Genomic DNA, 17,001 nt, shown 5'->3' with positions numbered 1-17,001 from the left:
TAAACTTTTACTTACACATTTTCAAAATTGTTACTATGACAAAATTGTTTAATTTAAGTCAATTGACAAATCAATTCAAATATTTTACAATACTTACATACAACATTTTTTAAATATAAATAACGATTTTGTTTAAGAAATGCGGTAGCCGGATAAGCATATTAAAAGTGTGAGTATCAAAATAACATTTGGACTATTTTCTGTTTAAAAAATTCTTTTTTAAAATTTCAGCTTTTCAAGTATATTATTTGCTGAGTTAGTATGAAAAATGTCAGTTTTTGTTTTCATTTTTTTCTACTATATTTGAGATGTTTTACATCGATTTTTTTCAAAATACTTATTAACCCTTAGAGTACGATCTAGGTTAGCGTAACTCGAGCAAATTTTGAAATACGTGCTGTTTTTAAACAGAGTGATAGGAAAACTGGTTGCGGGCGCGGGGGGGGGGGTGGACTTTGAGGGTCCAAGCATTGGTCCACCGTTTTGTAGAGGCAGTATGTCCCTAGAAGCTGAAGGGCAAGTGTCAATATTTTTTGCTTGGGTATTTTTCAACCAGTTCGTACGGAACGTCACAATTGTATTCGGTAAAATTAAATTGTGCATAAAAATGATTTTAACTGTTTTTTCGTTAATGCAAAATATCATTTAACGCAAAATAAGTGAAAATAAAGTGTTATTTGTTACTTTAATAGTAATTGTTACTTCAATATTATTATTACTTTTGTTTTGTAATTAATGAAAATTGATAATAAAAAATTATTAAAATATTTTTGATCACACACACACACACACACACACACACACACCACACCACACACCACACACCACACACCACACACCACACACCACACACCACACACCACACACCACACACCACACACCACACACCACACACCACACACCACACACCACACACCACACACCACACACCACACACCACACAGACACAGGAAGAGGGAGAGGGAGAGGGAGAGGGAGAGGGAGGCACACAAAAAAAGTGGTTGGTCCGGCGGACTAGACTAGTCAATCCTTATGTATTTTGACCTGCTGAATCCGAATCCAAGGTCAGAATTGCAAAGTTTGAGAGCTAACTTTGTAATTCTGACCTTGGTTTCGGATTCAGCGGGTCAAAATACATAAGGATTGACTAGTTTAGTCCGCCGGACCAACCACTTTTTTTGTGTGTGTCTGTTATTTATTTATATAAGAAAAAAGTATTTCACGTTATGTCTTATTTTGGTGACATCGAAAAATATCAGGAAATATTACATTTTTATATTGCTAAATATAGTTTTAAAACAGAATAAAAAATCTGATAAATTCTTAAAGTTTACTTTTTCAGTTTTCCATTAACCACCGATTTTATTATTTTATTTTTTCCTTTTTAATAAATACGTTTGAAAAAAGGCAAATTTTTACAAAATTTTTTGTTTCTTATTCTTAAAAAAAATACTTTTAAAAACATATCTTCGACTTTTTAACCGAAACCATCATAATTCTGAGTGTTTTTTTTCGATTGAAAAAAAATACGTTAAAATTGATTGAATTTATTCGGAGATATGAGCCGACAAAGTTTGTGGGTTACACTAATCCAAGTTTGTACTAATCGTAACTTTTTTATAGTTTGTACCCTGAGGGTTAATAAAAAACAAAAAAATATTTTTTTTAAATTTTGTATAAAACCTTGATTTAAAAAAGGAATAAAATTACCCATTTAACCATTTGCTTTCAAATTGCTAACAATAGGGGAAACAATTTTTTGCGAAGTAAGGTTGTCAAATCCAGAACCTACTGTGTCCTCGCTGTGAGTGCGCTCCAATTGCTACCAAAACTTGACATCATATTTTAACATAAAATTGATTGTAATATTATAGCAGATGCTATTAACAGTGAGACATCAGATTGAAGCAACAAATTGACAAACTCAAAGCAGATCTGTCTGCACAAATGACGGTAGATTAGCGATAAATTGTATTAATTTAGAGTGTTTTTTTTTTCAATTTGGAAAAAAAGACATCCCTTTTATTTATCTCATTTTAATCTTATAGACTGACATATTTTATTCTAGTATTATATGTCGATGGCGAAATCTTATTTCCTTTTGCGCTTTATTGACGGGATCCTTTCATTCATAAAAAAGTGAGAACCTACATAGCGTTATATAGCGATAGGTAGTGAAAAGAATACCATCTTAAGAGTAAAATATACTCCACACAAACTTATTTATTATTGATGTAAGTGAACATTTCTATTAAATTTAATTTTTTTAGCTTTATTTTTTGAACTGCGCGCTGATAGTATTCGTCAGACTTAAGACACAGTTAGGCTGCAGTCACATAGGGCCAGCGTACAGCGTACCGGCGTATGGCGTAAAGGAATTAGATCAATCACAAGGTTTACGCCCGTTTTGTTAGCACAGACATTGACTGTCCCATGGAGTGTATTTACGTCGGCGTAAGGATTAATTACAATGCCTTATGCAAAGCTCATTTTCAAAATGGGTACTCAAGAGATTTTTTAATTAGTTTATTGATCATAACAGTTTATTAATCCTTTTGTATCGCATGGAACCATGAACCAAGCATATATTTCTTTATTGAAAAAAATAAAATTTGTTATTTTTTACAAGTTTTTTTGTTAAAATCTTGCTAATATTAATCCAAATTTTTAAAGTTCATTTTTTTCTAAGCAATTAAAAAAAACATGTTGATGCGATGTTTTTTGTTGATTATACACGAGTTTGAAATTTGCACTCCATTTTAGGGTATTTTAGCGAATAAATACAGTATTCTTTGTATACCATGAAATGGTATCAATATGATATTGCACATTAATTTTTATTGTTTAACTCAATTATACCGCCGTCATCAGAGTAATCCAATGTGCACCACGTGGAGGTTGACGATCGGATTTTACACATATGAAAAGGGTTGATTTTTTAAATAAAATTGAATTTTTATTTTTTATGTATAAGTATGTGTATATTTATGTGTGCAAGCTGCTAAAATGGCGAACCTTCTTGTTCGCGCGTGCGTAGGGTAAACGCGATCGCACGGGGAGAATTGCCGGGATCCGTCCCGATAGAGACGCGAAGTGAGTGGTCAGGAATGCGGGAGGTTTACGGGAGGTGATAGGAATAAAGAGGAGGCGTTGATGTCACTCACACTGAATTATTTATTCAAAACCGAACGCTCGAAGCGAGGGGCGAACCGTATCTTTTACAATGTGTCGGATATCTTGATACGTCCTGATATTGCGCTGCCTAATCGACGCGGAAATCTTGCAGAGCCACGAGATCGAGGCCCTCGCGAATCCGGAGATCTTGCGCGCGATCCGACGGAGATCTTGTACGCGAGGCAGAGGACGTTCGCGGGAAAGATACGGTCACCTGCGCACGGACGTAACACTCACAACATTCACGCGGTTATGAAAATTAAGAAATGCTTGGCAGGATCGGATGAATTAATAACTCAATCGCACTATCACGGCGCGAATGATAGGGAAAGGCGGAAGTGAATCCCCGCAGCTAGGATCGGCGGAAGACGGGAGAGATCTGCTGGATTTAGGTGCCGGGCTGCGAGAGACTGACGAATTATGCATCGTAAAACAATTACGATCGGAGGCGAGAAAAGGGGCGGTAGGGAACCGATATCGAGACTTATTTGGGCATGGATTCGGACGTGCCCTTTTTTGGGTATGTTTATTTGCATAGTTACCGAGATGCATAGTTACCGGTGATGAGAGCAAACGAAAATCGCGCGCGTGAGGAGCTAGTGACAGCGCCGCGCGACTCGGTGCATCGAAGAAATGAACTACCAGGAGCTCGATGGCTGTCAGGAGCTCTCACTACTCGCGGATAAAACAGAACCGATAAAAGGGGAAAAGTTAAAACTCTTATATAATTGTTATAGTCTCGAACACTTCTGTTGATTTCAATAAAATTGATGCTGTCCGCTATATTCAGATTAGTAAGTGCAAATTTCCACCAATGAATTTCAGAACTACATGATGTGCAAAATCCGACCGTCAACTTCCACATGGTGCATTTTGGGTCACTCTGATGACTGCATGATTGAGTTAAACAATAAAATTAATGTGCAATATCATATTGATATCGTTTCATGGTATCCAAAGAATACTGTATTTATTTGCTAAAATGCAGTGCAAATTTCAAATTTGTGTATAATCAACAAAAAACATCGTTTTCACATGTTTTTTTTAATTGCTTAGAAAAGAATGAACTTTAATCTAGATTAATATTATCAACATTTTAACGAGAAACTTGTGAAAAAAAAGATAACTTTTACTTTTTTTAATGAAAAAAAAACATGTTCGGTTTTCATACGATACAAAAGGATCACACTTAACAAATTAAACTTTCGTCTAGGAATTCTTAAAGTAAAGTTTTTGCCTTTTAATTTGAAAAAAGTTGATGTAATTTTGATGATTTTTTGCAAAGTCGCATCACTTTGAATATTGTCTAAAAATTTGTTCAAAATTTTTGTCTTTTTTTGCGCCAGTGTATATTTACATGTATATCTGAAAGTTTATGGTCTATGGACACAAGATTTTCACTTTTCAAAGATATATCCATTCATTTTTTATGCGTAAATGTTGATTAAAAAAAAATTTTAGTGGAAAAATAGCTTTTTTCCAAATAAATTAACATAAATTGTCTAGATCACATTTTTGAGAATTTCTGATGACGGATATTGAAAGTTCACGAAATTTTACATAAGAAAAAGGTTTGAAATTTTTTTGAGGATTAGATTGATATTATAAAGTACCACCAAAAAAGATCGCAGAAAACTATCCATTTGGAACTTAATGGGTTAAAGCTTTTTTGGTATTTGCCATTAATCTTTCGTCAATGCTCTTGACAAATCTGCTTGCTGTTCACCATCATTTTGTTAAGTAATTTGTTGACATTCGTGAATTTTTGTTAGAATTATGGGCGCAGCATTTTTAATGTCAAAGTTTGTTTTACTATATGTAGGCGTGTTGTTTGCTCGCAGTTAAGTTGTACGCAGAGGAATATGGTGCGTGAAGAGAAGTACACTGGTTTCCCTTTAAATAAATAGTTTATTCTATATGTATATTTTATACAGAGTCTTTATGTTTGTAATTTGTTTGGTGGCCCTGGCAAGGGCCGATTGTATATCTGGATCTTAAGCCTGCCGCGGTCTCCAAGCTATCGGCGGGTGAGCCTTCGTCACCCGTACTCCACTGGCGTTGTTTTCGTCCAGGGATAGTGTAGACGTTATTTCAGGAACCTGGGCGTCTGCGGCTCTCCTACGCTTGGAAGCGCGTTTTTCCTTCTGCTTGGCAGTGCGTTTCTCTCTGCGAGGGCGTCCTGCCGGCTTGTCGCGGGGTTGACTGCCTTCCTTTGGTGTCCTGGCCCGATCAATGTTGCTGCCTTCGTACTGCGTACCGTGGTCCCTGGTTGCCGGTAGGGCGATGGTCTGTGTAGCCCGGTTCTCCCTGGCTCTGTCCTCCTCCGTCTGAGTACCTCTGGTGGTGGTCTCCCTCGCCAGGCTCTCCAACAGGTCCGGTAGCAGGTACCGGGGTGAAGTGTAGCGCCAAATCCGCGGGTCGTCGGCGGCCAAGAGTACCCTCGGAGGTCTGGTCCTTCGTGGTGGCGAGATCACAGCGGTTGCGGGGTTCCACGGCTGCTCCTTGGTGGCCAGCGTGCTCGCTAGTGTTATATACGAGAAACGGCTAATGTCTTCGTATCAGAAAAAGAAGACTCGAGTGCGAGTACGCAAAGAGTAATTCGTCCGTCTTCTCGTGCTCCTTATAAAGCCCAGAAGTCGTTATCTTACTCCTGAGATAAGATGGCCTCTGGTGGCGTCCGCGCGCACTTCACTTTCTTTACAGTCGAAATTCTTACTGTGTCAGCCGGGTTGCGCGGCTGTTAGGCGTTTTTGGAAATTCTTACAGTGTTGGACGGGTTGCGCGGCTGTTAGGCGTTTTGGAAATTCTTACAGTGTCGGACGGGTTGCGTCGTTGTTAGGCGCTTGGTGTGGTGACTAACGGTTTGTGTCGCCACACTATACATCTGCTGCCTTTCAGCAAACAGAATCTGTTACCAACATTTGTTTTTTTAGAAATGTTATCAGGGTTAGGAAATGGCTTTTTCAATGTTCAAATTCTTTTCTAGGTTTAATTACTAAATTTTTACGGAATACGCTTTTTATATGTCTCAACACTTCCAAATTTTTTCTTTTTTTTAGTTGATGCAACATGATGACAAAAAATAAAAATGATTTTTTTAATTATTTTGACAATAAAATTATTTTTTTTTACAATAGAGAATTTGCATATTTTTTAACAAAAATTATATTTAACAGTTTATATATTACATAATTTTTATTGTAAGTTTTTTGGGGGGAATTTTTTGACGCAAATAGAGCGAGAAAATAAATATTCTCACATTGCAAGAGATGAATATATAACGAGCGAATTTTACCGCCTTTGACATTTATAGACTCTAAACTTTGATATCGTTTCCATATGAGAAGTTTTCGTTTTAAGTGGATCACTAACAAGAAGGTATAAACTCTGATCTTATGTATATCTATTTTTATTCATTCTTATGATTACAATTACATGTTATTTATTAGTTATATTACAGTCCGTTTCCATACTGCAAGAAATAGAATACATAACGAACGAAGTTTACCGCCATCGACACTAGCGAATTTAAATATTGACATTTGTTACACTCCGCTTTTGTTTATAAATCCCCGTCGATTACATTATTTTACCTAACGATTATCGAAAGAATCAAATAACATGTCAAATCTAATCCGAACTTAAATTATGTATTAATCTACCTACATTTTACGTCATAAATTAATATTGATAATCTGATCACAGGTCAAAACATTTATTTGTTATCTATTTTGATACAATATAATTACTACAATTAAATTTTGTAGTCGCTTATTTGCTTTTTTTTTATTTAAATGTTAAATATTAAAGTATTGCATAATTCGACAATGTCGAAAACAATATGGAAAAACTCGAGTCCACCCAAACGTAAAATGTGACATCACACTTTACTAATTTAAGGGGTTACACCAACGGTCGAAAAACAGGCCTAACTTTGATATTTTATTCCTCCTAAACGGGTAGTGGGAATTAAATGAAATTTTGGGTGATTATTGACTTATGTTTCGACAATATAAAAAAATTTTTTTTATTAAACAATGGCGACGGAAAGCAGAAATATGGCCGCCGACACACATTGAGGTTTGGAAAAACGCATTTTGCGGTGACCACTGTCCCGTCTAAACGATCCATCTGAAACAAAAAAAACAAAATGGTGTTTTTAAGTTAACAGTAGTGGTTTGTCGGTGACGATCGCCGATTGTCGATTTTATCGTTTGTTACAAAATGGCGATGAGTTGAAGTTAAAATTAAAAAAAAAAACGAAAAATTTTTATCTTTCATTTTTTTAATTTTTAATGAATACTGATTAAAAAAAAAATAGATTGTCACCGACAAAAGAATGTTTCTGAGAGTATTGTGTAATAATTTGAAAACGATCCATTGATTAGTTTTTGAGATCTGGTGGTCACCGACTTTGAAAACCATGTTTTGAGAAAAACGCGTTTAAAGTTTCAAGTTTAGTTCTACTATTGTTAATAGCCGAATTTTGCATTTTACCTCTAGTCGACAATTCTGAGGCCATATGAGATTCCTTCCACATCAATAACAGCAGCGCTCTGTGAAGACTTCTGTTCACAGCGAGCAATCCTTTCTTCGCGCGTCGCCTTCTGCGCTCGTACTTCGGCCACATCGATGCGCGCTCGGTCTTGATTTTCGCAATATGCAGTACAATTCTTTTATTATCATTAATAAATATGCGGCAGCATCTTCATTAAATGTGTCTGCAGTAATATTGGCAGCAATTTACACAACGTGTGCACCGCTGTGCTGCACTTTTGGCGCTATGCGCCAAATCAGATTGTTCAAACTTTCGTTAACGTTTTGCGTAAATCCATCGACGCATTTCTCCAGTAAATTATCACTAGAAAGTTGTTTTCAAATATTGGACGAATGGCTTTAATCACATCATCGTCCAGTGGCGATTTATGTTGATATTGCTCCAATTCGAGCACTCGAACGCTCGATCCCGTTTTACTCAACTCTCTGTAATTCCGACATTTTTTCAGATATCTAGATTAATATGAAACTTTCAGGATATATTCTCGAAACTTGAAGCTTCAAGAAAATATAATAAAAAAAAATCGAATTTTTTTTTTCGCTAGGTTGGTGTAACCCCTTAAGTCTACCGTGAAAGTATCAATTTATTTAGAAAAAGATGAGCTTACAAAAAACATATAAATAGTGTTTTGTATCGAAATGTAAAAGCACTATTATCGCTACGCTGAGTGAATTGTTTTTTTCGTTCCCGAAGATTAAATAATAAAAAAAAACTTTAACAAAAACATTTAACATTTAACAAAAACATAACCTACCATCTATTGCTGAATCTTTCTAATTTTGTCTCAAAGACTTGTAATATATAGGGGAACCCGGGGTAAAATGGGACAGTACTATTATTTTTATTGTATGGTGTCTTATTATGACTGTTGAAGCAGTTCACGAATTTTTACGATTGCGGCACTATGCAGTAAAAATAATAGTACTGTCTCATTTTACCGCTATCCCATTCTGCCCCGAGTTTTTCTATACAATATACAATTTTAAAGAAATTATTTTGACACAATAAGTATATGCATGGTATTTGCAAAGTTGCTTTTACTTCTATGATTTTAGGGGCATTATTAATCCGTCATGAAATACTCATGAACCATAAATATACTTATCTTCGGCAAATTTGAAGAATCTGTCTTAACAAATTTCGAGCCCAATTTGTTTGGCATTGCATTACTAAAAAAAAGGAAACACTTTATATACCAAAAATTTAGGTTATTTTCAAACCGCTAAAATTCGGCAAAAATCATTGCAGAAAATCCAAAAAGTATTTTAAAGCTTGAAACTTCTTTCAAATTCGCTTTTTGGCGATTTCAGTTATCTTTTTTTTACTAACATGGCACAATGATAAAACTTGGTCCGTTAAAATGAAAATTTTTAATGTGAATTTGCTGCGCTACATTACGCGTGAAAAAAATTATAGAGAATTTCTGATATTTGCATCTTTTAGCGGCATCTTTTTCCTTTATTTTGAGGGGTCATTCATTGCTGTGCGATTTTTTTTACCAAGTTATTGAGATTTTAAGAAAAAATGGTTATTTTGAATTTTGTCGCTTATTACTCGTAAAAAAATTAATGTACAGCGCTCCGCAAAAAAAATGAAGAGCTGAAAATTTGCATGCTATTATTGATTTTTTTCATAGATTTACATTTTTAACAACAAATCGCGTTCAAAGATTATGTAAAGAATTTCATATTTTACGATTTTTATTTAATTCAATGTACTGTCGTGAAGAAAGAGCTATTCACATCGTTGTTTTATAATACAAAGTTTTATAATACAATTACTTTTCAGTAATAAACACTGGGAGCGGTGCACTTGGACACAGATCAAACGAACACGGTACATTACGACACAATATCTTGTGCACGGTTCAAATAGCCACGTGCATTTGGATACAAAAGAAATTTTATTGAAAATGTACACCAGTTATATGCACACGTAAAGTTTGTGCACCATTCGTTTCGACACGAAAAGATGCGCACCGCTTATTCGCACATTGTGCACTTGCCCACCGCTTATTTGCACATGAAAAGATGCGCAACACATTTATTTGTACACTGCTCACTTGCACACCGTTTACTTGCCCATCGCTCATTTGCACATGAAAAGATTTATTTGCACGCGGAAAGATGTGTGGGGTGATCTCCTTTTGGACACGTAACGATTGGACACGCACGATTTGACACGGCACAATTGGTTAGTGCGTGCATGCGTACGTGCAAAGCATTCTCTGCACCACATAGGTTTGCGACTGTGTCGGTTTTGCACTGTGTCCGTTTCGCACTGTGTTTTGTACTGTGTCCATTTCTCACTGTGTTCGTTTCACTCAGTCTGCTATGTCCGTTCATTATTGAGCGTATCTGGGACTCACTCATTTTTACGAGCATCTCATTTTGCATGGAAAGTCGCAAACCCATGTGATGCAGAGAATGCTTTGCACGCGCTCGTGCGCGCACACACACGGGGAGGTGCAAGGAGTGCCTTCGGCAATCACCCCGTTCAAGTCGCTAATCCACGTAAATTGTATTGAAAATCTACAAACACGTGAATATGTGTGTGTGTGTGTGTGTGTGTGTGTGTGTCTTCAATCGTGTGGTGTCCAATCGTGCGATGTCCAATAATGCGGTGTTCAATTGTGCGATGTCTAATCGTGTGGTGTCCAATCGTGCCGTGTTTAATCGTGTGTGTCCAATCGTTACGTGTCTAAACGGGATACTTCTAAGATCAAAGATTTACGTTGTTTGTTTCCATATTGTTCTGTCCTACGGAAATATGTTATAAAAATTAATGCGTGGATGTAAGGGGAAGGCTTCTTTGCACCACATGGATTTGCGATTTTCACGCGAAGTAAAACCCACCTCACACAGCCTCAACAACGCGTTTCTCTTTGTGTGCAATGAGATGTGGGCAACTGAACGGTGCGCAAGTGAGCAGTGTGTGAATAAGCGGTGCGCATCTTTTTGTATCCAAATGAACGGAGCGCTTTTTTTCGTGTCCAAACGAACGGTGCGCTTCTTTTTGTGTCCAAACAAACGTTGAACAAATGAACTGTGGGGAAATGAACGGTGTCCAAATGCACCGTGTTCGTTTGGACCGTGTCCAAGTGAGTGTCACCCATAAACATTAACATTCATAGAATAAAACATTTTTATTACATGTGTTTATTATTCTTGGAATTGCTGAAATTGCTTACGTTTTTTAAAAAGTTTTTATTCTTTTGATCGAGGTAGAGTACAGATGCTCTGCAATATCTATTTTTTTTTAATTTGTAATAAAGAAAGGAACACGTTAGTTTATCGTAATTTTTTTAATTATGTCCATAACGAAGGAGACACGTAAGTTCCATGAATAATTTATAAAAAAAATGTAATTACTCTATTTTATAGATAAAAAGAGTGATTCTGTAGGAACAGTTTTATGGAATTATTGTGTTTCCTGATCCGGTGTCAGCGTACCGCCCGTTTTTTCACTTGATAAGGACCTAAAATTAAAATTGAAACATTGTGTGTGAGGATTATTTAACAAACAAAGTTTTGACAGTTAGTTGACTGTATATATATTATTAATTATTGCTGGTGACTCTAAGATTCCTACTCTTTTGACTAACAGTAAGTTACGAAGTTAACTTTACATTTTTTTGCGAAATGCTGTTGAGAAAATAATTGAGGGCATTAGCATTATTCAATGTGCACCGAGTAGGTTGCTGGTCAGATTTTGCACATCGTGTGCATGTACGCGCGCGCGCGTGCGTGCGTGCGTGCGTGTGTGTGTTGATGGGTTATACTACGGCTTCTTATATGGTTTCGTTTACTAATGCCTCTATAATCCTAAAAGTGCGAGATTACAAAATCATATTTTTGATCGCTATTATTTTTTCTATTAATTGCTGCTTTTTCTCTGCAGCTTAGAGTATACAAGGGGGGGGGGCGCTTCTACTTCTTTTTAAAATTTTGAGCAGATGGCGTCTTTTCAAGTTGAAAGTGACCATGCGCTACCTGCGCTGACCTCGAAAATCCGGCCTTCTCCTTCTTTTGTACGAGTTACAGCAGTTTAATTTATTTAAAAATGTCTCCAGCACTCACTTTTGATGTTTGTTTGAAATGAACATCAAGGAAACGATTTTAATCGCATAAATGTTTAAAAAATTGAAAAAATGGTAAGTGGGCATCCAGTTACCCCGGATGCATAACGTTAGTAAAGTTGGGTGCACACACAAGGGTTAATAAGTATTTAAAAAAAGATCGATGTGGGATTCTATCTCAAAAATTTATAATAGAAAAAATAAAAACTGAAAATGACATTTTTTGTGATAACTAAAAAAAAAATATTTTTTTAGTTAAGAAATGACAGGCTAAGAAATGTTATTTTGAAACTCGCCAGTGGCGTTTTTATGCTTACCTGACTATCGCCATTGATTTTTAAGTCTTTATACTTTCATTCATAAGTGTGTATTATGTCATGTATTCTTTAGATCACAAAAATTTAATAATATTACAATAATACTAATAATAATAAACATAAAACATTCTAATGTTTAATATTGAATAAAATGTAATATTATAACAGAATCATCGAATGCTGTACCAGGAGAATTAGAACAGTCAGAAAATGATGGCACCGTTGATGAAGATCGCGGTGCTTCGTCGGATATCTCTGATAATTCTTTACTTGAATGTAATACAGTATTGGGAAAACAGCCTCCTTTTTGGGTCCCAGATAGTGACGCACCTAGTTGTATGTTGTGCGAAGTTAAATTTACCGTACTTAAAAGACGTCATCATTGTCGTGCCTGTGGTAAAGTACGTATTTATTAAGTTTAAGACAAAATAAAGCAAAACTAACTCATATAATTTTTTATATTGAAATGAAATGTAGGTTATTTACTTTTGATAACTTTGAAATTTTTAAGTTTAGAAAATAATATTTGCGAATAACGAATTTATTCATGAAATGTCAAAAATACTGTAAATAAAAAAAATTTATATGTATATACTAGAAAATGTAGAATTATATCTAAGTTATAAATTTGGAGTCATTGTAACATAAAATATTACATTTAAAACTGTTAAGAGTTTTATAGATTGTCTCCGTGTCTTAAACTTAGAGCCTCTTGCTGCAGTCATATTGAATTTATGAGGTCAGGCGGGAAACACATTGACAATCCGTAAATAAATAAATTCAGATAGAATAATGTTACATAAAATCTTAATATACTTCTAAAATATGGTGAATGCTGTCCTATATTTTTGATAATCAATATATAACTTTAAAATAAATGTGATATAAGGTTGATTTTTGTTTGTTGAAAAAGAAAGAAAAATATTTTTATATATATATTAGTTATACAGCCACACAAAAAAGTGGCCTGTATACCAGACCCATGTATTTCTATGGATTTTGGCCTGCTGAATCCAAATCTGATGTCAGAATTGATAGATTGGTTTGCTGTTTTGAGGAAACCTTAAAAAAGCTTGAAAATCTACAGAACGAACGCTTTCGCTGATATCTCTTAGCCTACATAATAGAAACAATATGTTTCTTTATGTGTTTTGATACGCTGAGTTCGAGTTCAGAATTAGTTTATCAAGTTTAAGATTAATTAATCTTAAAAACAGCTCAAAATCCCATAAAATTTGCACTTTTGTTTGATGTACTCTCGGCTTGTGGAACAAAAGTACTTTCTGGCACGTTTTCTTGCGTATCTCAAATTGCTAAGTCGATCTGGGGGGAAAAAAACAGTTAAAAATTCTATGGAAAAGTTATAGTATGCCAGATTAGATTTTCCGCAACAGAAAAAAAGAAGAATTCCGACTATTTTTTTTTAGTATACCGGATTATTTTATTTTCAAACGATCTATGCAAAGGCATTCTCTTACGTTTGTTTCTTCTTGATGGTATTTCTTTTTTCAGTATTCAGCAGAAATCAGCCATTATATTTTTATCCCACCTGCCTTGATATCGGCGCTCCATTTTTGTGATGTCCTGGTGGAATCGTTTTTTGATGGACCTTAAGTCAGAATATTGTTAAGGAATGAAACTTTTGTCACTAAAATGAATGATATTGAAAAAAAATGCTTGGCTGGGTTTCAAAAATGTTGTCGAAATTTTTTTAGGAAATCACAGAAGTGCAATGTACAAAGAAATAGTATCCAAAATGGGTGAGAATTTCAGAAAACTAGGTTGCTTGATGAATCTTAAGTTACATTTCTTGGATTTTCATGTAGACTACTTCCCAGAAAATCTAGGTAATTATAGTGAGGAACAGGGAGAACGATTTCACCAGGATATCACAGAAATGGAGTGCTGATATCAAGGCAGATGGAATGAGAATATGATGGCTGATTTCTGCTGGATGCTGAAAAGAGAAATACCATTGAGAGGAAACAAACGTAAGAGAATGCCTTTGCATAGATTGTTTGAAAATAAAAGAATCCGGTATAGTAAAAAAAATAGTGGGGATTCTTTTCTTCTGTTGCAGAAAATCTAATATAGCACAGCACTTACTACAACTTTTCCATAGAATTTTTAACTGTTTTTTTCAGGTCGCTTAGCAATTTGAGATATGCAAGAAAACACGCCAGAAAGTGTTTTTGTTCCACAAGTCGAGGTTACACCCGACAAAAGTGCACATTTTATGGGATTTTAAGCTGTTTTTAAGATTAATTAACTTTAAACTTGATAAACTAATTTTGAATTCAAAGCGTATCAAAATACATAAAGAAACACATCCCGAATCGTTTCTGTTATGTAGGCTAAGAGTACATCACCGAAAGTGTTTGTTTTGTGGATTTTTGAGTTTTTTTTTAGTTTTTTTTGAAACAACGAACCAATCTACCAATTCTGACAGTAGTCCCAATTTTGACAGTGACCAATCACATCGAATTTGGATTCAGCAGACCAAAATCCGTAGGAATACACGGGTTTGGTATACAGACCAGACCACTTTTTTGTGTGGCTGTGTTATTATAGTTCAGGGATCTGGCCACATTGGAACCAGAACTAATCGGTTCTCTCTTCTTTTTTTTCTTTTTTGTGGTGCAATGACTTTATGAGAACAACTTAACCGAACCTTCATTTTCTTTACACACTCAATTATTTAAATTAGTATTAAATATTGTTAAATACTATTAATTATTATTAATATGTATTAGTGATATTAAAATTAAAAAGCGAAACCGTAACTTTAAAAAATTGTAATTCAAATAGATTTCGGTTTTTTTTATTTGTCAAGAAATTGAAATCGTTACCTCGACATTGAATCCGTACAATTTCTAAATATTTTATTAAATCGTAACTGAAACCAAATTATAATTTTATTTTGATCCAGATCACTGCTATAGTTAACATTTGCCATATTTTGACGATTTTATAAGCACGTCACAATTACAGCATCAGGATATAGTGAATGGTTTTACAGTATAGCACGAACGCAAAAATTGGATTGTCGATGTATCATTTCTCACCTATGACGTCACAATATGTTTGTGATTAGGGGCCAAAGAGACTTGATATGTTGTAGATGCCATCGTTTTATGAACATTGCAATTTATGAAGGCAAGAAGCAATCAGCGATGCCATTTTCTTTTCACAACACGTGGAGAGAATGGCTGATAGTGTAATGGAAGAAGACAAGTAAATTATTCTCGTAGATGTGCAGTATTAAACGATCACGTTTGGGTTAGAATCTTAAAAAGCAAACTGATTACATGTACATTAGAGTGGTTCTTATTTGGATTATTTTAGAATTTCGATGAGTATGCCCTCTAGATTGGTTCCAAATAATTAAAAAAAAAAATCTTGCAAAACTACTCAATAGTAGCTGTACCTCAATAGTAACACGTGCCTCCAGCCCTCTACTTTTTCTTATTTGATTAACATGAAGTTTTTGTCGACTTTTGTTCATAATTATGTAGCACAAGTAACAAACACGAGAAAAATGATTTTTGTACAGTTTTATTGAGAAATCTATCTACTTTTTTTAAATTTTTATTTTTTTTAATTAAAATGGCGGTTTAATATGACGGCTAGAAGAATAGAAATTCGTCAAATTGGCAAAAGATTGTAAACCCGTTGTATAGGTTTTTTGGGTCGCTGAATTCAAATTTGATATTGAAAATATACAATTCAAAATGTTCAGATGTCCAAAACATTGTGTTTACAATAGCAGAACATCTATTGTAACACAATGTTTTGGACATTTAAATCTTATATAAAACAAAAAATGAGCAAATTTAAACAATTTTAATTCTTTTGCCGCTATAATGAGTTTGCTATTTTGAATTGTATATTTTCAATACTAAATTTGAACTCAGCGACCCGAAAAATCTGTATAGAACGGGTTTTGATACAATCTTTTGCCAATTTGACGAATTTCAATTTTTCTAGTTGCTATATTAGATCCGCCATTGTGAATTTTTGAAAAATAAAAATTTGATCAAAAAAGTTGATAAATTTCTCAAGAACTATACAACAACTATACAAGAATCATATTTTTCTCGTGTTTATTACTTGTGCTACATAATTATGAACGAAAGATCCCACGTTAATCAAATGAAAAAAAGTAAAGGGTTAGAGGCACGTGTTAATATTGAAATACAGTGGAGTAGTTTTGAGAGGATTTTTTTTAATTATTTAAAACCAATCTAGGGGGCATACTTATCAAAATTCAAAAATAATCCAAATAAGAGCAACCTTAATGTACATATTATTACATACATATAAGATTTTTTCATTTTCGGCCATTTTGACTCAAATGTGATTGGTTATTTTATTGTTTACTCCCACAATGCGCAATATTTTATCTTACATCATGGCTGGCAGAACTTCTGCTTTAAGTAGTTGAATTAATGAAGTAACTATCTGCTGTCTTTTTCTCGAATTATCCTTTTCTAGCTACGAGGGTGATTTAAAAAATATTTTGATTTGATATTAAAAATAACAATTTTAGTTTTATCGGGTACTTTATTTTTTATAATTCTCTCGAAGATCAATGCACTGTTCCCAACATTTCTTTAGGTTTAGGATTTTCTCCCAAAAATAGATTTTTGCAAAGTTTTCCAAATTGTCGTTTATGGTTTTTATTGCTTTTTTTTTATCAAACATCTTTTCAACCAAATGTTGTATTTTGTGAGGACAGGTAGAAATATTAAAATATTAAATTTTGTTATGCTTATTTAATGTTTGGTGGAAATATTAAAATAATTATTTTGTTATGCTTATTTAATGTTTTTACATTATAATATTTTTACATTAAGAATTTTTTTACGTTTTTT

At 34.3% G+C, this 17,001-nt stretch overlaps 1 protein-coding gene across 4 annotated transcripts in view; it reads left to right on the top strand.

Annotated features, from left to right (window-relative positions):
* The window catches only part of LOC105832055, a 130,221-nt gene that overhangs the window by 19,151 nt on the left and 94,069 nt on the right, over positions 1-17,001 (top strand). For all 4 annotated transcript variants that reach the window (XM_036287439.1, XM_036287440.1, XM_036287441.1 and 1 more), the window contains one exon: positions 12,296-12,528. In XM_036287439.1, the coding sequence (XP_036143332.1) occupies positions 12,296-12,528 (233 nt within the window). The remainder of the gene's footprint in view (positions 1-12,295; positions 12,529-17,001) is intronic.

Source organism: Monomorium pharaonis, chromosome 5 (assembly GCF_013373865.1).
Source record: "Monomorium pharaonis isolate MP-MQ-018 chromosome 5, ASM1337386v2, whole genome shotgun sequence".
In the NCBI taxonomy this organism is placed as follows: Eukaryota; Metazoa; Arthropoda; class Insecta; order Hymenoptera; family Formicidae; genus Monomorium; species Monomorium pharaonis.
Note: the sequence above shows the minus strand (reverse complement) of the source record. Positions and strands in the feature narration are given on the sequence as shown.